Here is a 26686-nt window from a genome sequence, read left to right on the forward strand (position 1 = left end):
CCTCCGGGTACTCCGGTTTCCTCCCCCGGTCCAAAGACATGCATGGTAGGTTGATTGGCATCTCTGGAAAATTGTCCGTAGTGTGTGATTGCGTGAGTGAATGAGAGTGTGTGTGCCCTGTGATGGGTTGGCACTCCGTCCAGGGTGTATCCTGCCTTGATGCCCAATGACGCCTGAGATAGGCACAGGCTCCCCGTGACCCGAGGTAGTTCGGATAAGCGGTAGAAGATGAATGAATGAATGAATGAATGAAAAAGAGCTAGAACTATTATGTCTGTCAGGAATCAGCCGGACTTCGGCCACGTGCATTTGTTTATGTTTTGTGTCACATGTCTGCCCCGCCCTTGTCTCTTCCTGCCCGCTTCTGCACACCTTTTCCTCATGTTTCTGATTGTCCTGTCTATTTAATTGAGCCGCGTTGCCTTGAGCAGCGCGGAATCCTGTTGTCTTCTGTTTTTGTCCTGGCTCCAGTCTGTGTCCATGTTTCGTGTTTTTTATGTTAATAAATCCCGTTTTGTTTTAGCTATCCTGCATTTGGGTCCGTTTTTATTCCGCCGCTACTTACAATGTCAGTGCCATAAACTCAGCTACTAATAAAATGTGCTAATGATAATAATTCATCATTAGCATGCTAAAATGTCAGATTTAACACCACTCTATAGTCACTTCAAGACTTTTTTTATACCACTTTCAAGAACATTAATTAAATTACATATGTCAAACTGCCTCATTTCAGCCCATGTTAACTCATAAAAACTGCGGAAATGGTTAACTGTATTTACAAGTCTGAAATTTTATGTAGCATTAATGCCATAATGCAACGAGTGCCACTGTACATGTTGTGAGAGTTCTCTATGCTGCTCAAATGCTGCTTAAAACCAATGCCTTGTCTGCTGCATTTAATGTAAGTCACACTGACAGGTTAACAGGAAATTCTTTTTGTGTGATGAAAGTTTTAAGGGCACAATCTTCCACCAAACCAACCTTATAATAATAAAGTTGCCATAAAATGAAAGTTCCACTAAAATGATTAAAATAGCAATAGCAAGCTCTTTCATTAGCTTTCACCTTAGTGTCTAGTGTAGCTACAGCATCTGACAACTTTCAAAAGGAAATGGGAAAATGCTTGATCACACTTGTTTAATCCTGCTTCTCGTCGTAGCAGCTGATAGCCAAGCTGATTACATATTATGAGCACAAAACTGTATATTTATATGGTAAAAACAATGTGATACTTTCAAACACTACATAGAAAACTCCATATAAATTATTAAATAGTTTATTATAGTTATGTACTTTATTCCCCTGTGAAATCTGTCAGCACAAATGAGTTTTGCAAAGTTATTCATATGTTGTTCTCATATCCACAGCAAACCTGAAGAAAGATTCAAACTAACATCAAGTTTTTAGTATGGATCCACATCATTGTTTAAAAAAGGGGTTTTAGAAAAAAACTAAATTTCAACAAGGCAATTCAGATATTCACAGAAAAATAAAACATATATTTGACTAGTAAATACAATAGACATACTATATGTATCAAAAAATGTGTGGTGAGATGACAAGTGGGGTAACTAAGTTACTGGAAAACATGAGTTCAAATTCCAATGATGCAAAACTGTCCATGGCTCTGAGGTTTACAGAGCATAACTGGCCCTTTGGGTTAAAGGGTTAACCTTCATCACTCCCCTGCTGATCCCAAAACTGCTAGCAAATTGTGTGTATCTGGCCACATTGATATATATATATATATATATATATATATATAATATAATATATATATATATATATATATATATATTTATATATATATATATATAAATATAAAACAGGCAGGCAAGTAGCTGTCATGAGATTTAGCCAAATGGTTTGAAAACAGCTACTGAGATAGTTCCAAAGCTTCAAAGCTTCTGAATTACTCAAAATCAAAAATCTCAGCCTCTTTTTCTTTCCAAAAGGCAAAACTCCTATCAATGTATTTGCAGATTTCATCATTGGTCAAGCTGCTAAAGTCTGCACTTCTCATCAAGGTATCTTCCTCATCCGGGGTTGGAGTCTGGATAATCACTTTGGGCACTGGCCTTATCTCTGCCTGGGGGCTCTTCTCCAGACTCTTCACCTGTGGAGGCACCTCACTAAAGAACTTAACCTTTATATCCTCAAACCCATCCTTCCATTCTCTATTTCCAGCCTCAATGTCTTGTATTACAGCCTTGTGGAAATCCCGCACTGTCTCCCAGCTAAAATGACCCAAATGGTCAAACACCTCGAAGCACAGCAGGTGCCTCATCTTCCTTTCATCAGCTGAAAGGTCCTGCTCAAGGATGTGGAAGTAACCAAGCATGAAAAGATCAAGTGTCAGAGAGTCATATTCAAAAGGTGTTCCATTCATGCGGGGCAAGAACTGCTCGGGTGAGTAAAGGGCCTGCTGACGATTAAGCCTCCGGATTTGCCGCGATGGAACAATTGATATCATACTTCTCCAGTTGCCAATCATTTTGTTGATGGCACTTCTCTGCTTGAAGAACTGTCCCAAAGACCCATGTTCTATCATCTTTTTTGGTGAGATATCTAAACTTGCTTTGCGGTGGACCTGACTCCTATCTGGCATTTCTGCACTATCCAGGCTGAGCTTCCGTTGGGCATTTTTCACAGTTACAGAATAAGCAGACTTCTTCCAGTGACCCAGGAACAGGACAACAATACGCTCCTTGCGTAGGCTAGTGCTCTCCATAACATTGTTGAATTCATTACAGTCATCTGCTAAATCTATTTTCTTTATCTCTGGTGGCACATCATTCTCTGAGACCCTCTCAGGTGCTTCTTCCTCTTGCACAAACAGCTCTGTGCTATCTGAATCCTCAGAAACTGGATGACTTTTATTCTCAAAGTTGGATTTCAAATTGCTCACAGACACTCCACATTCATGAATCTCATGTTCAATTTCTGCTCTCCGTCCCCGACCTGAATTTTGCCTCTCAAGGTTTTGAGAGAAGACAGTCACAAGTTCAGAGTTAGGCATTTTGGAAGTAGACTCATCAGTCAAGTTAGTCATAAGCAGGGACATGCTCATGACTATGCCAGATATCCGATTACACCACACAGGCAGTTTAACCTGTGTGTTAGAGTTTCTGTACTGAGTGTTGACTGTAATGTTGACAATGGGTGCTGGAAGAATGTTCCTGAGTTCCTCTACTAGGCGAGCCAGCTCCATCTCATAGCCCTTGCAGTTTTTTTGCATTGAGACACTTTGAATCTGCTTCTCCAAGTAGATGAGATCATCTTCAGTTAGCATCTCTCCAAATGGACCCAGTATGGCGTTGTGTGCTTGAGAATACCTCCAGCTGTCCATCTTTGTATATCTGTTCCCATTCTCCTGTTAAGGACATAAAGTACAATATGGGTATTTTTATTTCAAAAGATGCTATGAGATATGAATACAATAGATTGACATGTTAGTACAGACCTTTCTTCTCTGGGCTTCATCATCCAGCAGTCTTGCCTGCAGCTGCCGCACCATCACTTGTCTCTTCCATTCAGCTATAGGCCTGCCCTTCTCATCATGAGTTGGCACCAAGTAGTCAATATCAGATAGGTTAGCCTCCTCTGTGGGTAATACCACCATTCTATTCTAAAAGGTGACAACAAAATACAGCACATTTATTATCATCTTTTTCTTTTGTATTAGTACACACTGCCATAGTCTTGATGCATATTACATATTACAATCTAAGTAGTATTTTTCAATCCAAATACATTTAATCCAGAAGTAAACCCATTAACTGCTTCAAGTGTTTAGTCTAAAAGCAAGCAATTTCTATGTAATATTATTTTAAAAAGAATAACACCTGAATGTACATACAGCAGGAGTCAGTCGCTCTGATAATCCCGATTTTCTCAGTGAGGTGATTGATTTCATATCTCCGAGTTTCATCGTTCCCAAGAGCTTTCTCCCTTTCTCTGGAACTGGTTTACTAGAGTTTAAGTTCTTCATCACTGCAACGACATGAACATTATTTCTTCTTCTCATATGTTTCCGCTCTTGCTCTGATCATATTTACACAGCCTGATTAGCATTACTCACTATGGTGGAATTAAGTCATTAGATGAAATTAAGGGAGGAAGAGTCAATAATGATGTCAGTTCCCATAAGCAAGTTTCAGTGTTGGGGGGGGGGGGGGGGTTGTGTGGGGGTGGGTGTGTGTGTGTGTGTGTGTGTGTGTGTGTGTGTGTGTGTGTGTGTGTGTGTGTGTGTGTGTGTGTGTGTGGAGGAGGTTGTTTGGTCAGACTCAGTGAGGCTCTCTTACCCGTGCTGGCTATTTGGCTGTGCAGAACACTGCTGGTCAAAGTCCTCTTAGAGGTTAGAAGATGAGGGAAAGTGGAAGAAGGAAGAGGAGGAGCAGGTGATTGGTGACAAGTTTCAGGGGTATCTTTACTCTCATTCTGCTGGAGGAATACATAATAATAATAATAATAATAATAATAATAATAATAATAATAATAATAATAATAATAACATAGTCTATATTAGCTATAAATATGTGCAATGGACTGTTTAACATTATCATCACTGCTATCTGTCAGACACTAAGACCCTAACATTTAAGGTTTTATGAGCAATAAAATGCTAGTATTATAACAATCATCCAGGGTTTTGTCCATAACAGGTCCAATATCAGATAAGCTGCTAGGAGAGGGAAGAAGTGTTACACTATGACAGAAATATTATCAGCTTTCAGATTTTAACTACCATTTAATGACAGTCTACATAATAGTTTATAGGTTTTGGATACATATTCCTTAAATGTTGGAACCTAGTATAAAGTATGTGCTTTCTTTTCAGGAATCTTTTTAACAATATCATAATCATAAGCTCATGAAGCCATCATCATTATGCTCACTGTTCCATCTATTGATTCATTGTATGTTTATGCTACTGGGAATCTATGAATCAAGGCTTTTTACAGTATTATAAAATCATGTTTATAGCTTCTAGAGTGCAGTGGTGAAGATGATATTACAACCAGCACAAAACCTTTTGCAAAACCTCAAGAAAGGTGACATACTTTTATATATACTAAAAGTGACAGAAGTGAAGTAATTACGAGATTAACCTTATGTTTGTCCATAACTCTTTGGGTTTCACTGATATGTCTGTAGTAATCTCCTGAGCTGGACTTCCGTGACACCACTGGTCGTTCCCTCAGCTTCTCTTCCATAGAATCACTCTCCTTCAGAAGCTGCACAGCACCACAGGGCTAAAAAAAAATCCATAATTATCTATTTTATCGAGTTACATCTAAGTTGTACTCATTTGTCATTAGTCCATCAACGAAACATTAAAAAAGCTAACCTTCATGCTCTTTTGTAACAAATGATTAACAAAAACACACTGTCAAAAATCAAAGAAATACATAAATCCTCTGTATCTATTCTGTGATTATATATCTATATATAGGCTCTTAGTTACTGTGGTCTGTAATATTTGGTTTTGATGGATGCATATATTCATTCATTCATTCATTTTATAACGCTTATCCGACTACCTCGGGTCACGGGGAGCCTGTGCCTATCTCAGGCGTCATCGGGCATCAAGGCAGGATACACCCTGGATGGAGTGCCAACCCATCGCAAGGCACACACATACACACACACTCTCATTCATTCACGCAATCACACACTAGGGACAATTTTCCAGAGATGCCAATCAACCTACCATGCATGTCTTTGGACCGGGGGAGGAAACCGGAGAACCTGGAGGAAACCCCCGAGGCACGGGGAGAGCATGCAAACTCCACACACACAAGGCGGAGGCGGATGTGCTAACCACTAAGCCACCGTGCCCCCCGTATGCATATATTAATAAAGAAAAATTGAGTTAAGCCTAACATACTACAAATAAGTAGCTCAAAGAACAGCTTTATCATTAATCTGTTATGCTTATGTCCAATATCACTGGAGAAAAACTGTAGGTTTTGGATTTGGATCATGTAGTTGTTAAGCCTTTTATTGTATATACACGCAATTTGTAAACGCAAACATGCATGTATTTATCAGATCCTGCCCATGCGTTCCATACCCTTCAAAAAAGGACAGAAAAGCGACTTGAGGAAAAGCTCCTCCTTGTGGAGAATTATCAACCTGCTAAACATGAAGCTAGAATCCAGAAACATAAGGTGTGCTTCATCAAAAGTATCAATCCTCTGATTTATTACATAGTACCCTAATAAATCCAGTGCAGAATGGGTCAAATGTGTTTCCTCAAGAGAAACTTATCATTAAGTCCACATTTACTATCATTCTGCATACAATAAACATATACAATAAACTTCCTTGTGCATTAAGATAAATTTTAAAGCAGCTAATTCCAAACATAAGAGTATACTCGGTAACATAAATGAACACACACACACACACACACACACACACACACACACACACAGACAAACATCAAAGGGAATGCTGATATTTAGATGTACACTGTTGTTGCTCATCTCTATGTGGTGGTTCTCCTTGTTTCCTCTCATATGGGCCTCTGATGTACAAAGATCACAAAATGCTCTATGACACTGCACTATTGCAGCTGAGGACAGACTTCCCAGAAGTCGTGCAATTCATTAATAGATAAACAGTGGGTGGGGGGAAACATGGGTTATTGTAGAATAGAGGCATAAAAAAAACCCACATTATCCTATCCGTTCTTTCAGTGACCTTTTCACATCAGTTCAACGTCCTCACTCACACTCATCTGCTCCTACAAGTGGCTTTAATCAAAGCCAGTGGACAGTGCGGTGCATTTGGTTCCCATTAGCTAACACACTCCTCTGCAGCTAGAGCATTGAACACTAAAACCCTGCAGCCCTCGCAGCCTGCAGCCCTTTCCTCTCTACCTCGCAGGCCACACAGGGACCGATAAGAAATTATGAGGATGAGGGAGGCAGTAAATACTCCGCATGTGGCCTTGCCAGTGATGGACAAGATGTTTACAGTGGGATCATTAGTGATAGTGTTATATTATATTGGAGGCCCTTAAAGGGAACTTGAGGTTATACGAAGTTGAAACAAAGTATAAGAGATTTGTGTATGAGGAAGATATTTTTAAGAAGCAATGATATTTTTATAAATCATATCATACTTCTTAACATATCACTCGTACTGTCAATAGTATCTAACTAAACTGCAAAGTAATATTAATGATTTGAGAGAGATAATAAAAACTGAATATGTATCAGTGAACTGTCTGACTTAATTTGAATTATTGTATATTCACACAGCTGGTGACTCTGTTGGGTTGCCATTCCATGGAAACATTGAATGTTGATAGCCTAGAACTCATTGGAATGATGTGATACTCTTGTGGCTGAATAGTGGAGCGAGTTTTTGGCATATACTGCCCAAAGAAGGAAAAGTGACCAGTCTTTCTGTTTGTCATAACAGTTCTCAAGAATCTTCTTATTTCTTGGTTTGTCCTTTTGACTTGGACATTTTCCTTGGATATGCTATCCGGAAGTCAGGCTGAAAGACACTCCCGGTTTCTCAATGAATTCCCTCCAAACTCAAGATGTGAATAGGGATTCCCTGTCACTCACAATATTTATTTACAGTTAGGACATTCGGCAGATGCTCTTATCCAGAGCAACTTACAGAATGCATGATTACTGGTTCACAGAGTAAGAATATCTGTAACTCTCTGTTTTTATGCAATACCGCAATAGTTTAATCCAAGTGCTAGTTTTAGTATTAGTATTTCAGGAAGAAGTTTGTCTTTAGACATCGTTTAAAGACTGACAATGCCTCAGATGTTCAGACATCTTAGGGAATTTCATTTCACTACCTAGGTGAACAGAGAAGAGTCTTGATGCATGCCTTCCTTGCACCTTAAGAGATGGTGGGACAAGACAAGCATTGCTGGAGGATCAGAAAAAGCATGGTGCAGTCCAGAGTGTTATACTTGCTTTTATGGGAATGCATGCTGGACTGTTTTTGGCAATGTAGGCAATTATTAGTCTTTTAAATCTGATGTGGGGAGCTACTGTAAGCTAACGGAGGGAATACATTAATCTGGTGGTGTTGGAGACCTTTGGGAAGGTTGAAAACAAGTCATGCAGCTGCATTCTTTACCATTTAAACATATCTTTATAGATCATGCAGTTGCCACGTTATTGCATATACATAAAATATTCAAACTAAGAAATGCTGCTGCAGCTGACACATTTGTACCAGCATAACAGATATTATCATGTAACGGTCATATATGCTAAGAATGGTCTGTCAAACCAAATAATGCATGGGTGTTATATAAAAGGAAGGGTTGAATCTAACAAACATGACAGAGAAAATCAAGAGTCAGATCTAAACCTATACATTCTCTCCCTATACCCATGCATGGCGGTCAGAGCCTAGACCTGGTATCTTCACACACCATGTACATAGAACACACTTTGCTTTAAGACCACCCACCAATGTTAACATGAAGTCAAATTATATAATCTTAAATGAAGTTTATACCCGACTTAAAGAACTGGTGGATCGGAAAATGAATGTACAGTAAGAGGACTGGAAATGCTAAGGAGAGCCTAATCTAAACCCTCGCTCTGTAAACACATGGGTCATGTTTACCTCATAAAAAGATGATAAAAACAGGCAATGTCTACGAGCCGTGTAGATGGCACAGGCAAATTCTTTCCATATCATCACTTCCCACATTCCTATGTTACATTTACACTACCTGTATTCAAGCTGTCTGTATTCAAAATGGCAGTTTTTCCACACATTTAAACACACCAGACCAACAACAGTCCATATGCTTCAGTTTAGGGCTGAACATTTCCCGAAGTCTGTGACGTCACTTCAGTTGTTGTAACTTAAGTAACATAAGCCACTTTAAAAACAACTGCCCTTGACAGCTACTACTTTCTTTGTTCTTGATTAGCAACTAGCAAGGCTTACCCTGGTAACATTTAATCATAATTGGTATCAGCACGAATTTATTAAACAATGAACTTGTCTTCATAAAAAAGATACTTATATAAAAGCAAAAACATGTTATATTCAGCAGGTACCTATACAAAGCTGTAGATAAAATGATTTAAAGACAATAACTCAACAGCTCAAGAACTCACAGAACAGGAGTAGGTAACAATCAATTTTGTCTGTTAAAGTACGGTCTGAAAACATTTTCTTACCAAATTACTCTGTACACATTATCCACAGAGCGGTAAATGACAACTCACATTCTGCAGCTCAGTCTCTACTTTACACCATCAACAGCATCACTAGCGATGGTACTGCATCCAATAAGCAATTCACTCTGATCGGAGAATGTCCTCAATAATTAACACAGTGGATTGGATGGCCAAGAGTATCTCTAATGTAGGATTAAACCAACAGCCACATGCAAACAAACAGTGGCTCTACGGAAAGTAGCAACGGAAGTATGTTTAATCAGTTGAAGAGCAGATAGACATCGAATCTGCTTTTCCCCCCTCACACTCCTTGGCAGCCCTAGCTACATGTGGATTAGGCAAATAATTACTAATGGAAGTAATCAGTATTTTTTGTGCTTACTTTGGAAGAACACTGGTCCTTTTTAGTGACTTGGACTCGACAAAACAGTTGAAAAAATTAGTAAGATAATCAACTACTCTAACACTGCCAATTTATTCAGTCTTGCATTTAAAATTAAATGAGTTCCAGCACTAAACATCATCTGACATTAGGAGAAAGGACCACCAAAACTGTCCTCTTGGAGAAAAAGGTTTCATCTTTTCTTAAGGGTTCTTTGGATTGTACTTCTTGGGAAATCCTTGATGATTTATCACTACAGCAACACTATATTATGGAGTTTTCCTGTCAGAGAGGTTCAGAATCAGAACCAATTTAGGATGCAAAGATTCCTTAATTATCCAAATAACACTTGAAGAGCCCTTTTTTTCTAAAAGTTCATAAAGTTGAACAAAACCTTGCTCTGAAATAAAATGGTTCACATTTTGTTTGTCCTTCTATTTTTGTTTATGAGAAAATTCCTTTTCAGAATGTGAGATGAAGAATAGGCATGACACTACACCTAAATCCTCATTACAGGCACCATAATGGACCTCTTGGCATGGCTGTCTATCCTATTGTGCCCAGTTCCGACTGGCCTTCCTGGTTCAGATATCGCAGATCAGTAACAGGCGTTTTTTGTCAGAGAGAGAGGTTTTGACTCGGAGAGAGGTTCTGTAAGAAAATACATGGTTACTGAAATGATCAGTGGAGTGTAATGCAAGAACAGGCTATTCAGATCATTGATAACTGAATGATCTACTGAGGTGATTATGAGTTCATCTCTACAGTTCAGTGATTTTACTGTATATATCACCAACAACACCAACCTCCCTGTCTCAATGAAACAACAGAAGGCAGCATATCATCTACCATTGAGCTGCAAAGACCATTATTCTTCAGAGTTTATTACAAGCACACCTGGCCCTTATGTCTTTCCACAAGGTCTGCATTAACTGGTGTTTTAGGGCAGCAGATCTCCAGAAAAGAGTATGAAGACTGATGATACAGTGTCACTGTCATGCTTTACTAGCCAAACATGCCTTTCATTTCATTTTGTTCTTGGGAATCTTGCCAGAACACAGCTGTTCCAGGAAGAATGTTTGGCCCACTTGTGGTAAACTTGATTTTACCATAAACATCAGAACACTAAAGTATGAAACAATGAGTGTTCTTGTAATAAGACTGTAGGCTTGATAAGAAACACGTTTGTTGATTCTGATTCGATAATTAAGACCATGTTAAAGGCAGAAGACGGCTATTTTATCACCCTCTAGTGGCTAAGCCACATCGTATTCTCTATGGACTTTGAACAATGAGATCTGGAGTCTGTTATAATTGCAGAATTGATATGCTTTATATTTAGTACAAAAATTACATCAGTGAAACACAAAATAAAGATAGTAGCACCCTATTATGTTTTTCATGGTGCTGGTGCTCATTTTAAATATCTTATCAGCTGGACAAAGACATACTGTAATTAAGGGGTGGGTCAGCCGTATGAAAGATGCTCCACAAAAGAGCAGTTCCTTGCCAGTAGAAGAGAGCCAAGGAATAAGCAAGTCGTAGTTACATAGCATTCATTTCCTCTGAAAGCAATTTCTTCCACTTGTCACACACAACAATCTGGAAGTTATGTTTCAAAAATACATTATCACATCAATCTCTTTATTAACATAACGGAAATGTTATTCACATATTTATAACAGGTTGCTAATTCATCAAGAGAATATATTTAAATTTTGCCGTCGCCTCATTAACTAGTGCTGGAATAAGCCCAATGTTTGCCCATTTTATATTTTGTCAAACAAATAAACCATGCCTCTAATTCATACATATGCCTTTCTGACATACGCCAAGCTGACAGATGGTCTCCTCCATTCCAGTGTTGTTGTTTTTTTTTTTTTGGTTGGTTGTTTTATTTATTTATTTATTTATTTTTTAAATTGCTCCAGCGCTCAGAGTGTGTGACCTATTTGGAATGAAACCAAAACATGTGGAAATGCCTAGCACGCAATTCTCTGGCCAGCATCCCAAACAATCTATTACAAGCACCATGAGGAAAAGAAATGGCAACTATGTTAAGAAGGAACAAAGCCATAAAAAACACAAGTCAATGTGCAAGTATGTAATACAGAACTGAATATATAGGAACATATATTTGAAATAGAGATAAACAAACAATAACATGACCACTCACTCACTCTCACTCATTTTCTACCGCTTATCCAAACTACCTCGGATCACGGGGAGCCTGTGCCTGTCTCAGGCATCATCAGGCATCAAGGCAGGATACACCCTGGACGGAGTGCCAACCCATCGCTCGGCACACACACACTCTCATTCACTCACGCAATCACACACTACGGACAATTTTCCAGAGATGTTAATCAACCTACCATGCATGTCTTTGGATCGGGGGAGGAAACCGGAGTACCCGGAGGAAACCCCGAGGCACGGGGAGAACATGCAAACTTCACACACTCAAGGCGGAGGCGGGAATCGAACCCCCAACCCTGGAAGTGTGAGGCGAACGTGCTAACCACTAAGCCAGCGTGCCCCCCTAACATGACCACACTGTGTAAAATATGACTGAAAAACTGAGACAATTCAACAAACAACTCATAAAATACATTTGTTCAAGCTATTATAATCACATGAACCAAGGCTTACTGAAGTGAATATTGTCAATTTGACATTCAACTTTAACTTTGCTCTTTTCTCCCACTTGTCATGTTTTGCTTTGATTCTCAAATCAAAGCAAAATTAGCATGTACCTGTGAGAAACTAGTCTTTGTCCATTCACACTAAAATGTTATTGGTCAAGATGTAATACATGTCTTTCCCTAGTACCCATTTGATTCGAAAGCCACTTTTCATCTCTATTATAACATTAGTATCTAAATCTCAAGATGTCATATCGTTCTCCCATAATGAGGCTCTGCTTGAAGTCTGATATTTGCTTCATCTTTAATTATGCACTGGAGCAAATTAAACAAATTTACGTTTTATATTTTTTATGCTATTATGTTCATACCACATGCTGTATGCAATATTGGGAAATTGGTGGAAAAATGCTTTCCAAGATTTCATATGAGCACTTGAACTGCAATTCTAATGATTTTCCCCTTTCATCATTAAAGCAAAGGGGCTTTAAGGTAAGGAAAATCTAAAAAAAAAAAAAAAAAACACGTCACATCTAAGGCCTACAAACATCCTCCACTGTAACCCTGTTCTAGATCAGATTTCTGCTTCCAAGCAGTGGAACAGTAAAAACTCTGAACCTGAGCTGCGTGGATCCCGTAACCAGTTCTACCTTAGCCAGGCCAGTGGAGAGAAGGTAACTGATACACTCACAGAGTGTAAAGAGTGCATACAGCAGCATCAGATGCCTCTCCAACCCCCCTGTGCTAATTAACTCCCTATTGTTCAGAGAGGGTGGTTTATTTCCGGAGTTAATCACCTCATCCGTCTATCAAGATATGAGCCACAGATTCTTCATTATTCATTTACTTCCTGTGAGGAGCATGTTCAAATTGAATGAAGTAATTATTCAAGCTTTCACTTTTTTTGTTAACTTGACACTAAATTGTTCAGTGAATTCATAGAATTATATTATCAGTGCCATATATAATAGACTAAACATACAATATACATACAATATATACAGTAAACTCTGCTGTTTCAAAAGTTTGGAAAAACCTGTCATACTCTGCTGAACACACTGTTATTTAAAAATGTACAGAATGTATGCATAATAATATAATAAATATAAAGCATTTAAAGCATATAAATAAGTCCTAAATAAAAATCATTACACATAAATATAACATGTTATATGCAGTTATATACACTACCTAAAATGTGGTTGAATACCTGGACATCCACTTATTTTTATTACAGTTTAATTATTATTGTTGCCATAGACCAAGCAAAATGTATTAATTTCTGGATTCACTATTACCTTTTTCTAAGTAAGAGTATTTATAATGATTAAATTACATGATTAATCAGTATATATATATATATATATATATATATATATATATATATATATATATATATATATATATATATATATATATATATATATATACTGTAGGAGGGTAGGCCATAAACTTTGCCAAAGAAACTGGCTGTTCACAGAGTTCTGTATCCAAGCATGTTAACAGAAAGCTGAGTGGAAAGAAAACGTGTGGAAGAAAAAGATGCACAACCAACAGAAAGAACCACAGCCTTGAGAGGATTGTCAAGCAAAATTGATTCAAGAATTTGGGTGAACTTCACAAGGAATGGACTGAGACTAGGGGTCAAGGCATCAAGAGCCACCACACACAGACGTTTCAAGGAATTTGGCTACAGTTGTCGTATTCCTATTATTAAGCCAATCCTGAACCACAGCAATGGCAGAGGTGTCTTAGCTAAGCTAAGGAGAAGAAGAACTGGGCTGTTTCCCAGTAGTCCAAAGTCCTCTTTTCAGATGTGAGCAAGTTTTGTATTTCATTTGGAAACCAAGGTCCTAGAGTCTGGAAGAAGGGTGGAGAAGCTCACAGCCCAAGTTGCTTGAAGTCCAGTGTTAAGTTTCCACAGTCTGTGATGATTTTGGGTGCAATGTCATCTGCTGGTGTTGGTCCACTTTATTTTTAGAAAACCAAAGTCACTGCACCCTTTTACCAAGACATTTTAGAGCACTTCATGCTTCCTTCTGCTGACAGGCTTTTTAAAGATGCTGATTTCTGAATTCCAGCAGGATTTGGCACCTGCCCACACTGCCAAAAGCACCAAAAGTTGGTTAAATGACCATGGTGTGCTTGACTGGCCAGCAAACACACCAGACCTGAACCCCATAGAGAATCTATGGGGTATTGTCAAGAAGAAAATGAGAAACAAGAGCCCAAAAAATGATGAGCTGAAGGCCACTGTCAAAGAATCCTGGGCTTCCATACCACCTCAGCAGTGCCACAGACTGTTCACCTCCATGTCTCCACCTCCACAAATTAAGGCAGTAATTAAAGCAAAAGGAGCCCCTACTAAGTATTGAGTATACAGTAAATGAACATACTTTCCAGGCCAACAATTCACTAAAAATATGTTTTTTATTGGTCTTATGAAGTATTCTATTTTTTTGAGATTGGTGGGTTTTTTGTTAAATGTAAGCCACATTTAAAAGTACCAAAGACTTAAACTACTTCAGTCTGTGTGTACTGAATTTCTATAATACACAAGTTTCACTATTTGAGTTGAATTACTGAAATTAATGAACTTTTCCACGACATTCTTATTTATTAAGATGCACCTGTATATAAAAAATGTTTCAGTGATCACCTAGTTGAACTGATTGCAGATTAAGCCATTATAAAATGTATATGTTAATACTGTATCATGTATTTGTTAATGTATATGCTAACTATTTGCTTAACATACATATTGAATGTGGAGACTACCAAGGATCATTTATGGCTCTAAAGTTAAAGCTTTCTTTTTAAAATGCTGGACTACACATTAAGACTTTGAAATATCTCTTGAGTCAAACTTTAGACTTGGTTTTGGTGCAAGTAGCTGACTCATTCAACATAAACAGGGTGACTGTGTAGGGGCTTTGGGTCTGAGGGCAGGTGTAACTGAATATAGGGTTTTACAATTTCCATGCAGGTTGTACATGAGGTGAAACAATTCCACATGGCAGGATAAGTACCTGGAATGGTTGCTGAGTCTTTCTGCCTACATTTAATGTTGTTTAAGGTTTTTTGGATAATAGTCAGGGTGATCTGTTAAGAGCGCCGTTTTGAAGTTCAGAGAAGCTGGTGCAGGCTGCCTTTAGCCTCAAAAATAAAGCCTCACATTGTTTAGCATTATGGTCATGAAAAGCATAACATGAAGGCTGACGCTGGGTTAAGCCAATAATAACATGCCAAGGACAATGTAAATAAACTGTAAAATAATATCGAGAAAATTATTTAAAAAATGACGTACTGGGCTGAGTTTAGTAATAATGTAATAATATCACATTAATCAATAATAAAGGCAAAATATTTTTGGTTTCAAGTAGGAAACAGCTTGGTTGAATTTGCATTACAAAAACAGTTACATGCAAATGTGGAAAATATAAGGAGAGAGGGAAAGATAGAGACAGAGTGAGAGAGATTATCAATGACATGTAAAATTGAGGCATCTTTACTCAGGAATAACCAGAAATGTATTTAGTCATTCAAACAGTGCTGTATCCTGGTGAGGTTTGTGAATCTGGAGCCTATATCAGGATCACTGAAAGTGTGGCAGAAATGCCAGTCCATCACAATACAGCACACACTTATTCACATGTAACGACATTATAGCATAGCCAAACGACTACGTTTGTGGGAGCTGGGGAAAACCAGTGAACCTTAAAAAAACCCACAATGCACAGGAACTGCTCACCTCACAGACACTAATCCAGGCTCATGATTGAACCAGGGTCTCTGAAGTTGTGAGGCATCAATTCAACCCACTGCTCCACACTGTACTGACTGTACCAACAGATTACACATACTCTAACTGAAATATCTGAGCTGTTCTGAATGACTCAGTAGATAAGAGAAAAAAAGTCATCCTTACATCTCTCTCCACAGAGCGCAGGTATCTGGCACACTCATAGTGGCCGTTATATTCAGCCAGATCTGCTGCAGTGAAGCTGTCTACATCTCTCTCCGAAGGGCTGACCCCGTGGTTCAGTAGTATCCTGCAGCACTGAACAAATCAAAATTCATCAGTGATGCTTATTTAAGTTACAGTTTCTGACACTGACAAGAGAAAGCCCAACTTCTTGGGATGTCTTTACTATATCTAAAGAGACAAAATCCGGACCGTACCTCCATTTCCCCATTCTCAGCTGCATCATGTAAAGGAGTGCCACCCCAGTCATCTTTGATGACCTTTGACCCTGTGCGCAGCAGCCTCTCCAGGATGCGACAATGCCCCCCACTGGCAGCAAAATGCAAAGCAGTGGCCCCTTCTTTATCCTTACTCGACAGGCTGATGTCTGTAAATGAGATCTTCAAAAACCATGCAACAAGTTTAGTACAAATTCAACTGGCCTTGATATGAGAATGAAATGAATTGCAAATACAAGAGTCTGGTGTTTCACATATACCTCAAAACACCCCTAAAATGACTGGGGGCTATAATTCTGAATTGAGCAATTCAACTAGAACAATCAAGAAAAGCATAATTGTATGTGCGACATGCAATTATGGAGATTCCCCTCATATAGTAAATTAGTTGCATCATTAAATCAATTTGTGCCATGCCTCAAAGCAAAACTTTCTTTCGATCACTATTACACGCTATCACTTGAATTAACTCTAATGAACAACAATCAGCAGGTTGTGCTAAAACTGAAATGAAAACTGTGCCAAACTGAAATGTAATAATTTTCCAATCAGCCATATTCATACCTGATGAGGCAAACTAAATAATACTACATTTTATTTTTCAATTTATAATAATATCAAATTTCCTTACAGATGATAGGAAATTCCTATGTCCTTTGAGATCTGGACAAAATATTCCAAAATTAGTTAGTGATTAGAAACCAGTAATATACAAGGCATATTTTGTTTTCTGTCAGTGAACTTTGGCAATCAGTATGAAATCAAGGGGAAACAACATTTCTGAAAAATATTTCCAACTCACACAAATCATACAGTATATGTTTTATGACATATCTAGTCTAGGATTCCCTTGAAAAAAGAAGACATGTAATGAATTGAAGTCTGCTACTATTTTAAACAAGTTAAAATGCTCGAAAACAAGCAAGGGATATAAGGGTTTCTAAAAGTTCCTAAAGATCTGTGAGAAAGCACTCACCAGCCAGACAACAAGAGAATAGTGACCCATGTGAGCAGCAGCATGCAGAGGTGTCATGCCATCCTGAGCTCTGAGATGCACATCAGCTCCACAGTCCTTCACCAGATACTCCACCACATGTAGGTGGCCCTCCTGACAAGCCAGGTACAGGGGTGTGGCTCCCATGAAAGTCTGATGGTTTACACATCTGTGAGAGTGCAAAATAGGTATATTATACATAGAATAGAACCTTATTGAGCCCATGACATGTTATGCATTTAAAACATGTTCTTTTACCTAATACTGTTGCTTTCCTCTAAATTAACTAAGTACTGTTATAATGTAAAGCATCACAAGCTTACAGTAGTCAACTTTCTTTTAGCCACAGATGAACATATTAAGACCACAAGTTGAGTTTCTCAAGATCTCTTTTGTGGCCACAAAGAATTTAACTTGTGGCAACTATTATATTTTAAAATGAGTGTGACAGAGAGGACTGGTTTAAATTAGAATATTGTGGCCACAGAGACTTAAGCATGGAGATCAGTGATAATGTTACACGTTAGTCTTGGGTTGACACATAAAACATACTGGAGTCATTGATATTGCTACATGGATATCATTAGCTCATGTCACCTTAAGCTAATCCTCAAAGCAAAAGCATATTTTTCCTCTATTTCCAACAAATAATTAACTGGATGGGCTCAAGTTCAACAATTCATGGCTTGGTATCTCATAGCAACGACATAATAGTTTGTGCCCACAAGGAAGTTAGTTTGTGGCCATAAAGTATTAACTTGTGGTCTCAATTTTTTATTTTGAGGCCTCTTTTGTGGCCATGCCTTATTAAAAATAATGACCATGAAGCCTCAGCAGCTCCACACATGCCTAATATCGCAATTCCACTATTTAGAAGAAAGATGGGCTCGGAGCTTCTTCCCTACATCTAAATAATGTCTTCCCTTACCTCTGGCTTGCTCATTAGAAGTGTAGATTCTAATTCTCTAAAATTCTCTAAAGCTGCTTTGTGACAATGACTGCTTTTAAAATCACCATGCAAATAAAGTTAAATCGAATTAAACTGAATGACATTTTACCCCTAGAATCATACAGGAAAGTAAAGTCAGAATAGATTTTTCTTTAATTTGTTAAGCAATGAGATCAGATGGAAAAATCTTTCTACAGAGCCAAAGATTCCAATAATCTCACATGGTTTTCAGTAGATATTTCAACAAAGTCACACATCTGCACAGATCTGCCAAGATAACAAGCTTCATGCTTATCTGCAACTCATCAAAAACAGAGCTTTAAATATGAACTCAAACTATAAATATGAATTTCTCATCCAAAGTTAAACACTATGTTCTCTGTTCTCAGTGCTCTGAAGTAATATCATAATTATTATAAGGGACATGCTGTTTTATAGACCTATATTTATTCTGTGTGGTAAAATCTTGTCCATAATCATCTGAAAATATCTTATTAGTTATTTGGGGCATTTTAATGCTCGTATCATAACACTATCGAATTTATATTTACTAAAAGTTGCAGGACAAATCACAGGTTTATTTCAACATACTTATTCTAATACATTATCATTTAGATATTGATATCAATAATGTTTGATATGAAAAAAAAAGGTTTTCTGTTTTTTTGGAGAAATAAAAGTCTATCACAGGTAGCCGAAGTCTATCCCAGGGGACTCAAGGCATAAAACAGGAGACTCCCTGGACAGTCACTTAAGGTCACAATTGCACACAGACTCAAAACACTATTCACACAATATGGACAATTTAGAGGAGCCAATCAGCTTAAAAAACATGTTTTTTGGACTAAGAGAAAGAAACTGTTGCACCAGGTTGCACATGTTTGTGGCGTAGACCTATGTCCTTGATTCTGTGTTGTGTTACAGTGCAGTATGTGTCTTTATGTCATTTTATGTAGCACCATGGTCCTGGAGAAATGTTGCATGTGTACTGCATCAGCTATATATGGTTGAAATTACAATAAAAGCTTCTTGACTTGAAACTAGAGCACCCAGGAGAAACCTCAGAAGAACAAGGAGAAAATGCAATGGTGGAAGCATGAAGCATGTTCCAGAGTAAAAATGCCCCTGTGCAAAAAGCAAGGTCTAAAATGATTTGCCAAGATTGGTGTGGAAGGACTTGAAAGGCCTGAACAGAGCAATGGCCTCAACTCCACTGTAGTCCTTTGGGACGAATAGGAACAGCAACCGTGTGCCAGACCTTCTCGCCTGACAACGGTGCCTGACCTCACTAACGATCTTGTTCCCATTGCCATATTTCAAAATTTACTGCAAATTCTTCCCAGAAGAACAGAGGCTGTTATGGCAGCAAAGGTTGAACCAACTTTGGAGAATGCTCAACAAGCATTACGTGGTATGAAGGTCATGTATACACCTTTTGGTCCTATATAGTATCACATGTAAAAGAAGAATCAGGAAGAAATCTAAAAGCTATATTATATATAGCTAACACACCTACAGTATTTTTCCTTTATGATTTGTTGTTACAACATATTCCCAAAGCAGGTCTAAATGTAGATTGAACACCACTTGCACACATGCATAAAATTCCTCTACATGAAGGCTATTATTTTTTCTCTTCAACCTATGGTTGATTTCCTTTACCCTTGTGAACCCTTTCACAGTTTCACTCAGACATTCTCCTTTTTCTCTAATGCCACATGCCTGTTCAACATGTGTGGCCAGCAAAACGGTCAGATTTTCTGAACCTAAACATGACCTCATCACTTCACACAGAGACTTAAATAAAGCAGACAGAAAATGCTTTTCCGACCGCACAATGACTCCTTCAATGGGACTATAGCAATGCACCAATAATTATACACTGTCAAATGAACTTCTCAGCTAATCCCAGTGGCTTGGTGGTAAGTTCATGTGATCTCTTGACTGTGGTTACGTCCAAGCACATCCTGAGGTTAACAAGCTTTAAGTTGCCACTCAGAAGTATACAGTATCTTTCTTTCTGTGTGAGTTTATTGCCTATGTGGAATCATATCATTATTAACACCTACTGACTCTTGAGAAATCCATACAAACATAAAAGCTATAATTGCTATATGTTCTGTGGTATATTTTCCTAGATATCTCTTTCCAAAAGCTTTACCTTATGATATATATAGCCATAATAATGAAAATAGATTGCATTGCTGTAATCCATTTAGTATGCGCTGGACTGTAAAAATAGTAAGCAATTAGTTGACAACCACCATTTATTATACATCTGCTAAAGTTCAGTCACTGATTACTTCTTTTTTTTTACTCCCAGTGCAAATCGAGGAATTTCTCACCCCACTGCAATCAAGAGCAATCAGTGTAAGAGTTTGTCGTTTCTATACAAACAAGAAGACACATTCTCACCTCTATTTGTGCCTACCCATCCATTACAGTCTCAACATTTTATTCTGAAAAAAAGCCATTATTGAAGAAACGCTTGAAGTCACACATGGAGATCATATTTAGGGGTAAATACTTACAAAAGCAACAAATCTCTGCATTTATTTTTCCATTCAATTTTGTGTCACAATTTATAAAATGTTCTACGCCTTCAAACGCTAGACTTCTTTATAGATCATTCATTCATTCATTCATTCATTCATTCATTTTCTACCGCTTATCCGAACTACCTCTGGTCACGGGGAGCCTGTGCCTATCTCAGGCGTCATCGGGCATCAAGGCAGGATACACCCTGGACGGAGTGCCAACCCATCGCAGGGCACACACACTCACATTCACTCACACAATCACACACTAGGGACAATTTTCCAGAGATGCCAATCAACCTACCATGCATGTCTTTGGGCCGGGGGAGGAAACCGGAGTACCCGGAGGAAACCCCCGAGGCACGGGGAGAACATGCAAACTCCACACACACAAGGCGGAGGCGGGAATCGAACCCCCAACCCTGGAGGTGTGAGGCGAACGTGCTAACCACTAAGCCACCGTGCCCCTGGGAACACCACAAAATGGAAATTTCAAGGAGGTAAATACTTTTTTTCCCCTGACATGGTGAAGGTTCTACTTAAATCTTTTTCTCCAAAAGACAAGCCTCAAAATGGAGTACTTACTTAAAATTATGCCAGTTAAAATTATGTCATGTGAGTATGCATTAGTAGATCTAGATGAAATTAAGACAGGTTGAAGTCAAATGTGTGTATGTATATGTGAGCATGAGTGGTTTTTGTGCAGTCAGTCTCTTACCCTGAAGCTTGGCCTATCAAAAGTTTCAGACAGGTTAGTTCACCCCTGGCAGCGGCATAGTGAGCAGGGACAGCACCACAGACAGTTTCCTCCTCAGCTCTGCCCCCAGAGGTCAGCAGCCAACCAACAACCTCTACCCTCCCAAACCGTGCAGCAAGATGGAGTGCAGTAGTCCCTGCTTCATCCTGCTCCTGAAAGAACATCCCAGAACCAGAGTAATTAGATTTATATAGATAACCAACAAACATAACTGTTTGAAAAGTTTTATGGAAACAAGTAATAACTAATAAGCAAACAGAAAAACTATCAGAGGTTTTGTATTATAGAGACTGTACTATGAAAATCCCAAAACCTATTTGATTTATTTGATATGATTATATATGATATAAAAATGTTTTGTTTTTTTTTGTGTTGCTTTGTTTTTTTTTTTTTTTCTGCTTTATTTACTGTTTTTTTTGTCATGGTTGCACTGGTTCTTGCACCTGTCACAGGAACATTGGGTGTGAGGCAAAAATACAACCTAAATGGGATGCCAATCCATTACAGGATATTATGTCACACACACACACACACACACACACACACACACACACACACACACACACACACACACACACACACACACACACACACACACACAGGGGCAATTTAGAAACTTGCAGGTTTTCAGAAGGTGAGAGGATACACATTAACCCAAGCTCAGCATCAAACCAGGGAGCCTTGGGAGAAAATCAATTTGCTGTGCCACCATACTCTTCCCTCCATGTTCCATATAGTCCATGTACAGTAGAAGTGGAAGGATTCAAATGCTTTTCATGGGTGTGATGTCACTACCATTAACATACTGTATTTATATACTGAATCAGCAGCACAGTCCAGGTGCTGCAAGCTGAATTATATGGTGTAGAGTAATGGTTAAATGTGTGTGTTTCCAGGCTGCTGGCAAACAAAAAGTCCTTAATGGCATAACCAATCAAAAGAGACAGAAAAAAACTGTGGTTGTCTGAAACATATTTTTGTTTACCTTTGACAAAAGAAAAGGTCTTTGTCCTGAGCCTAATTTTGAATTGCATATTTCAGCCTTGACTTCTTTTTCAGTAAGACAATATAGTGCAGGCTTTGCCAAAAGGCTGTGCAGTGTTTGCAAGCCCACAACTGGAAAGTAGACCACTTCAGTCTGACACTGGTCTATGCTTCGTAAAAACAATATAATACACGCTAGCAAGCTAGGTAGATTATTTTGGTAATGCCTTTGCCAATTCCATAGTCGTCATATGAATAAAGATAATATTTACATCATACATTTCAACAGTTTTGAAATATCTAACAATCCTAGAAATGGATAAATATATGTTTTGTAGTTATTAGCCTAGCAGTTAGTGTTTATTTAAATATCAGTATTACAGACAATAACTTAAAAATTTCTGTTTAATTCTAAAAGATAAAGAAAGGTTGGATGTCATGTTGACATCCTCTGGCAGCGAGCATTCAGTACTTATATAGACTTCTGCAAAACAGATCTCTAAACTGGCCCAGAATCACACTCAGTGCTCCAGCAGTGTAATCAAATTAGGGAAGTCATCTTTATTTAAGTGGGCAGAGGAAATGTTTATTAATTATTCAAGCCTCATACCACTTTGACTGTGTGTTGGCATGCATGGCCTGCAAAAATAAAATCTCTCATTCACATCTCTCTTACAAACTTCAGCAAGACCACCAACTTGGAATAATGTTATCGCTTTAGTGAATGATAACAAGGCACTTAAAACGTGTACTATAATCCAAAGCAGCTGCCCATAAATTTGATCAAGAGGATGTTGAAGTTAAAAGAACTGGTTTGCATTAGTGGGAGAAAGGGCTGTGAGGTCTCGGAGGGGCCACATGGGCAGCACAGTCCTCCAATAAACAGCGAGCCCCTTTGGCCCCCATCTGCTCCTGATTAGAGCAGTCATGCAACTCTACTACACAAAGAGCAAACAGAAAAAGTGCGGGTGATGTAACTTCACCATCCCCTCTGTCCTGCAGCTGACTATGCATAGTCTTATATTTATAACAGGTGGAACACCCAATGTTTAGCTGTTCAGCACATGGGCTCACTGTAGCCTGAGAGATTCATCAGTACGGAATTTTGCTTTAAACTACAAATAACATGCTTTTAGAAATCTTGCGTTCAAGCACATCACAAAACTTACCACCATTAATGATTAAACACATAAATTGCACACTTTATGTGTAAACAATCAATTATCCACAAGTCATATTAATTATATATCTTATCATATATCTGTATCACACTCAATTAATCACTCACATCTGCTTCTTGAACTTCCCAATCAGGTTTAGCCCCCTTTGAGGACAACAACCTCCTCATCAATACACAATTGTCGGGTTGTATATGTATAATCACACCCTCTAGTGTTACCTAAATGAGGATGGGTTCCCCTTTGAGTCTGGTTCCTCTCAAGGTTCCTTTACCATTCAAGGGAGTTTTTCCTTGCCACAGTTGACTCAGTCACCTCAGGCTTGCTCATTGGGGATAAATACAAACACATTTAAATCTATCTAATAATAATCTGGAATTTTTCTTATATTAATCTTTATTTTAACTTTTTGTTTTATGGTTATGTTCTGTAAAGCTGTAACAATGTCCATTGTTAAAAGTGCTATACAAAATAGAATTTTAAATTTACTGTAAATATTCAAATTTACTGTTAAATTTACCTCCACTTTTCTGGAAAGGAATTTCATTTCAGTTCAATTCAATTTGAATTATCTGAAAGCAGCTTTATAGGAACATTAAAATTCAGTTTAAATTTACAATTTATAGTTACCCCTTAGTATTCATAGAGTCACAAGGGCCTTAGTGAGGGCATGCAGTGATGCTGGGTGAGGAGGCCTGGGACACAGTTGGCATTCAATTTATCTATAAGGTGTTGAGGGGTTGAGATCAGGGTTGTGTGCAGGCCACTCATGTTCTTCCACATCAACCTTAGCACACCATGTCTTCATGGAGCTTGCTTTGTACACAGACACATTGCCATGCTGGAACATGTTTTGATGCATCTTAAATCCAGTGAAGGAAAATTGTAATGCCACAGCATTCATAGACATTTTAGGCAATTGTGGCTTTCAGATTTGTTGAAGCAGTACCACATATGAGAGGGTCTTGGTGAGGCGTCCAAATACTTTTGAGTACACAGTGTATCAAATAGGAGTTTGGTGTTTGGTTCACTGCCATATAGACATTTTAGTTTAAGGTGATCAACAAAAAGATCTAAGATTTATGATTTATAAGATATATGATTACGTGTCAGATATATGATTTATATGATGTGCTGTATATCTATAACTCTTATTTTTGGTCAGTCTACTTATTAAATAAGAAAAAATAACATATACATATAACAACACATAACTGGGTCCCAGTGATATTATGTTTAAAAATATATGTAAAGATAAAAGAAATTTTAAACACAGTATATTGTATGTGTCCTTTAAAATAACATAAAGTGAACATAAAGAAAAGAAAAGAACTTAAAACATTAATAAACATTAAAACAATATTTAGCCTGTCACATTCCACTGTATCTACACATTACCTTAAATTAGAATCATTAAAATACTTTATAAATTGTGTAATTTTTTAAAAAAAATGTGTGAATCCATGAGCTTGTCATTGGATGTTATGAATCACTTGATTTTTACTTCACATTCGCTCAACCCAGTTACCCCCACTTTCACCATTATGAAAGTTTTCAACATCCAAATTTTCTCCAGGTTTTCAGTTTTTCCTTTGTTTTCAATACATTTTGGATGTTACCCAAATTATAGATTGAATATGTTTGTTTTATACGTTTTAAAAATACGGTATAAGCAAATTAATTCAATGTCTCTACTATCCTATTTGCTATTTCTGTGCTAAGAAAATGTCAACTCTGTTACTTATTGAACAACTTACATCTTATTGAAAGATTGGTTAACACATATTTAATGGTTACATGCAAGTATGTAAGACTGGACGTAAAATATTAATGAAATAAATTTGCTTTTTAAGACTTACCAGGGCTAAATGCCACCACAATCGTGGAATTGACAGTTTAAAGACACAAAAGCTTAATCATTTCATATGATTAATATGATGTTGTGTCCTATAATGTTGTGTCCTGTAGGAAACCGAGACGGGACTTTTTTGATGTAGTGTATAACAGAAGCTACAGTGCATTTATACTACAAGGTAAAAGTTTAACACAGTTTAATCAGTATCTGTATCTGACAGACAAAAAAAAAATAAAAAAGATACAATATGGCATATAAATAAGGAAATGTACTTATCTAGTCTCACAAAAAACTTAAGCTATATTAGTAGTAACCTAATATGTTAAGGAACAAAGACTATTTAAACTTATATTAGATAAAAGACTAATAGTGATGTTATCAATTGGCGGTACTACAAAAAAGTGTTGAATCTTGTGTTGTTACACATATGGCTCTTCTGACTTTCTCATCATATTTATCATATTCTATACAACAATAGTTGCCAGTTCAAGTCCTAGAAGTTCATCATCTTGCAGAGCTTGATGTTTTTCTCTGCTAAAGCACACTGGATCTGGTGCATCAGAATACAGAAGATTACAGATTTGAATACAGGTGCTTGAGTCAAGAGAACCTCACATTTCTCATTCACACTGCCATAAAATCCCTAAGCTCACCTGCACACTGCATCCTGCATTCTGTACCAGCCACTGAAGCTCTCGTATATGGCCTGTAGCAGCTGCGTCATGGACAGGCGTAGCACCATTCAGAGCCCTTCTATTAGCCAGCAACCCTGCTTCAGCCACCAGAAAACGCAGGCAGTGGAGCTGGCCACAACGTACCGCATGGTGAACTGGCCCTGCTCCCTGAGCATCAACAATAGCTGCTGTCAAACCTCCAGCTGTGAACAGGTGCTTTAGAGTATCTAGATCCCCAACACGAGCAGCAGTTATGGCCTTATGGAGCACCATCTCCCTACCACACGGTCCATCTGAGTCCAGACTAGACACTCTCTAACAAAGCTCAGCTAAACCTGACCACACA

At 38.0% G+C, this 26686-nt stretch overlaps 1 protein-coding gene across 1 annotated transcript; it reads right to left on the reverse strand.

Annotated features, from left to right (window-relative positions):
- Window positions 1-1915: 1915 nt before the first annotated feature.
- On the reverse strand, window positions 1916-26613 carry LOC132843936 (espin-like protein). The gene is made up of 10 exons (XM_060867072.1): window positions 26320-26613; window positions 21611-21801; window positions 17389-17575; window positions 16392-16574; window positions 16138-16269; window positions 5115-5258; window positions 4308-4446; window positions 3863-3996; window positions 3467-3631; window positions 1916-3376 (listed from the first exon to the last, which is right to left on the reverse strand). Exons 1-10 carry the CDS (start codon window positions 26611-26613, stop codon window positions 1916-1918), a joined length of 3030 nt encoding a protein of 1009 aa, XP_060723055.1.
- Window positions 26614-26686: the final 73 nt, after the last annotated feature.

Source organism: Tachysurus vachellii, chromosome 4, assembly GCF_030014155.1.
Source record: "Tachysurus vachellii isolate PV-2020 chromosome 4, HZAU_Pvac_v1, whole genome shotgun sequence".
NCBI classification, from domain to species: Eukaryota; Metazoa; Chordata; class Actinopteri; order Siluriformes; family Bagridae; genus Tachysurus; species Tachysurus vachellii.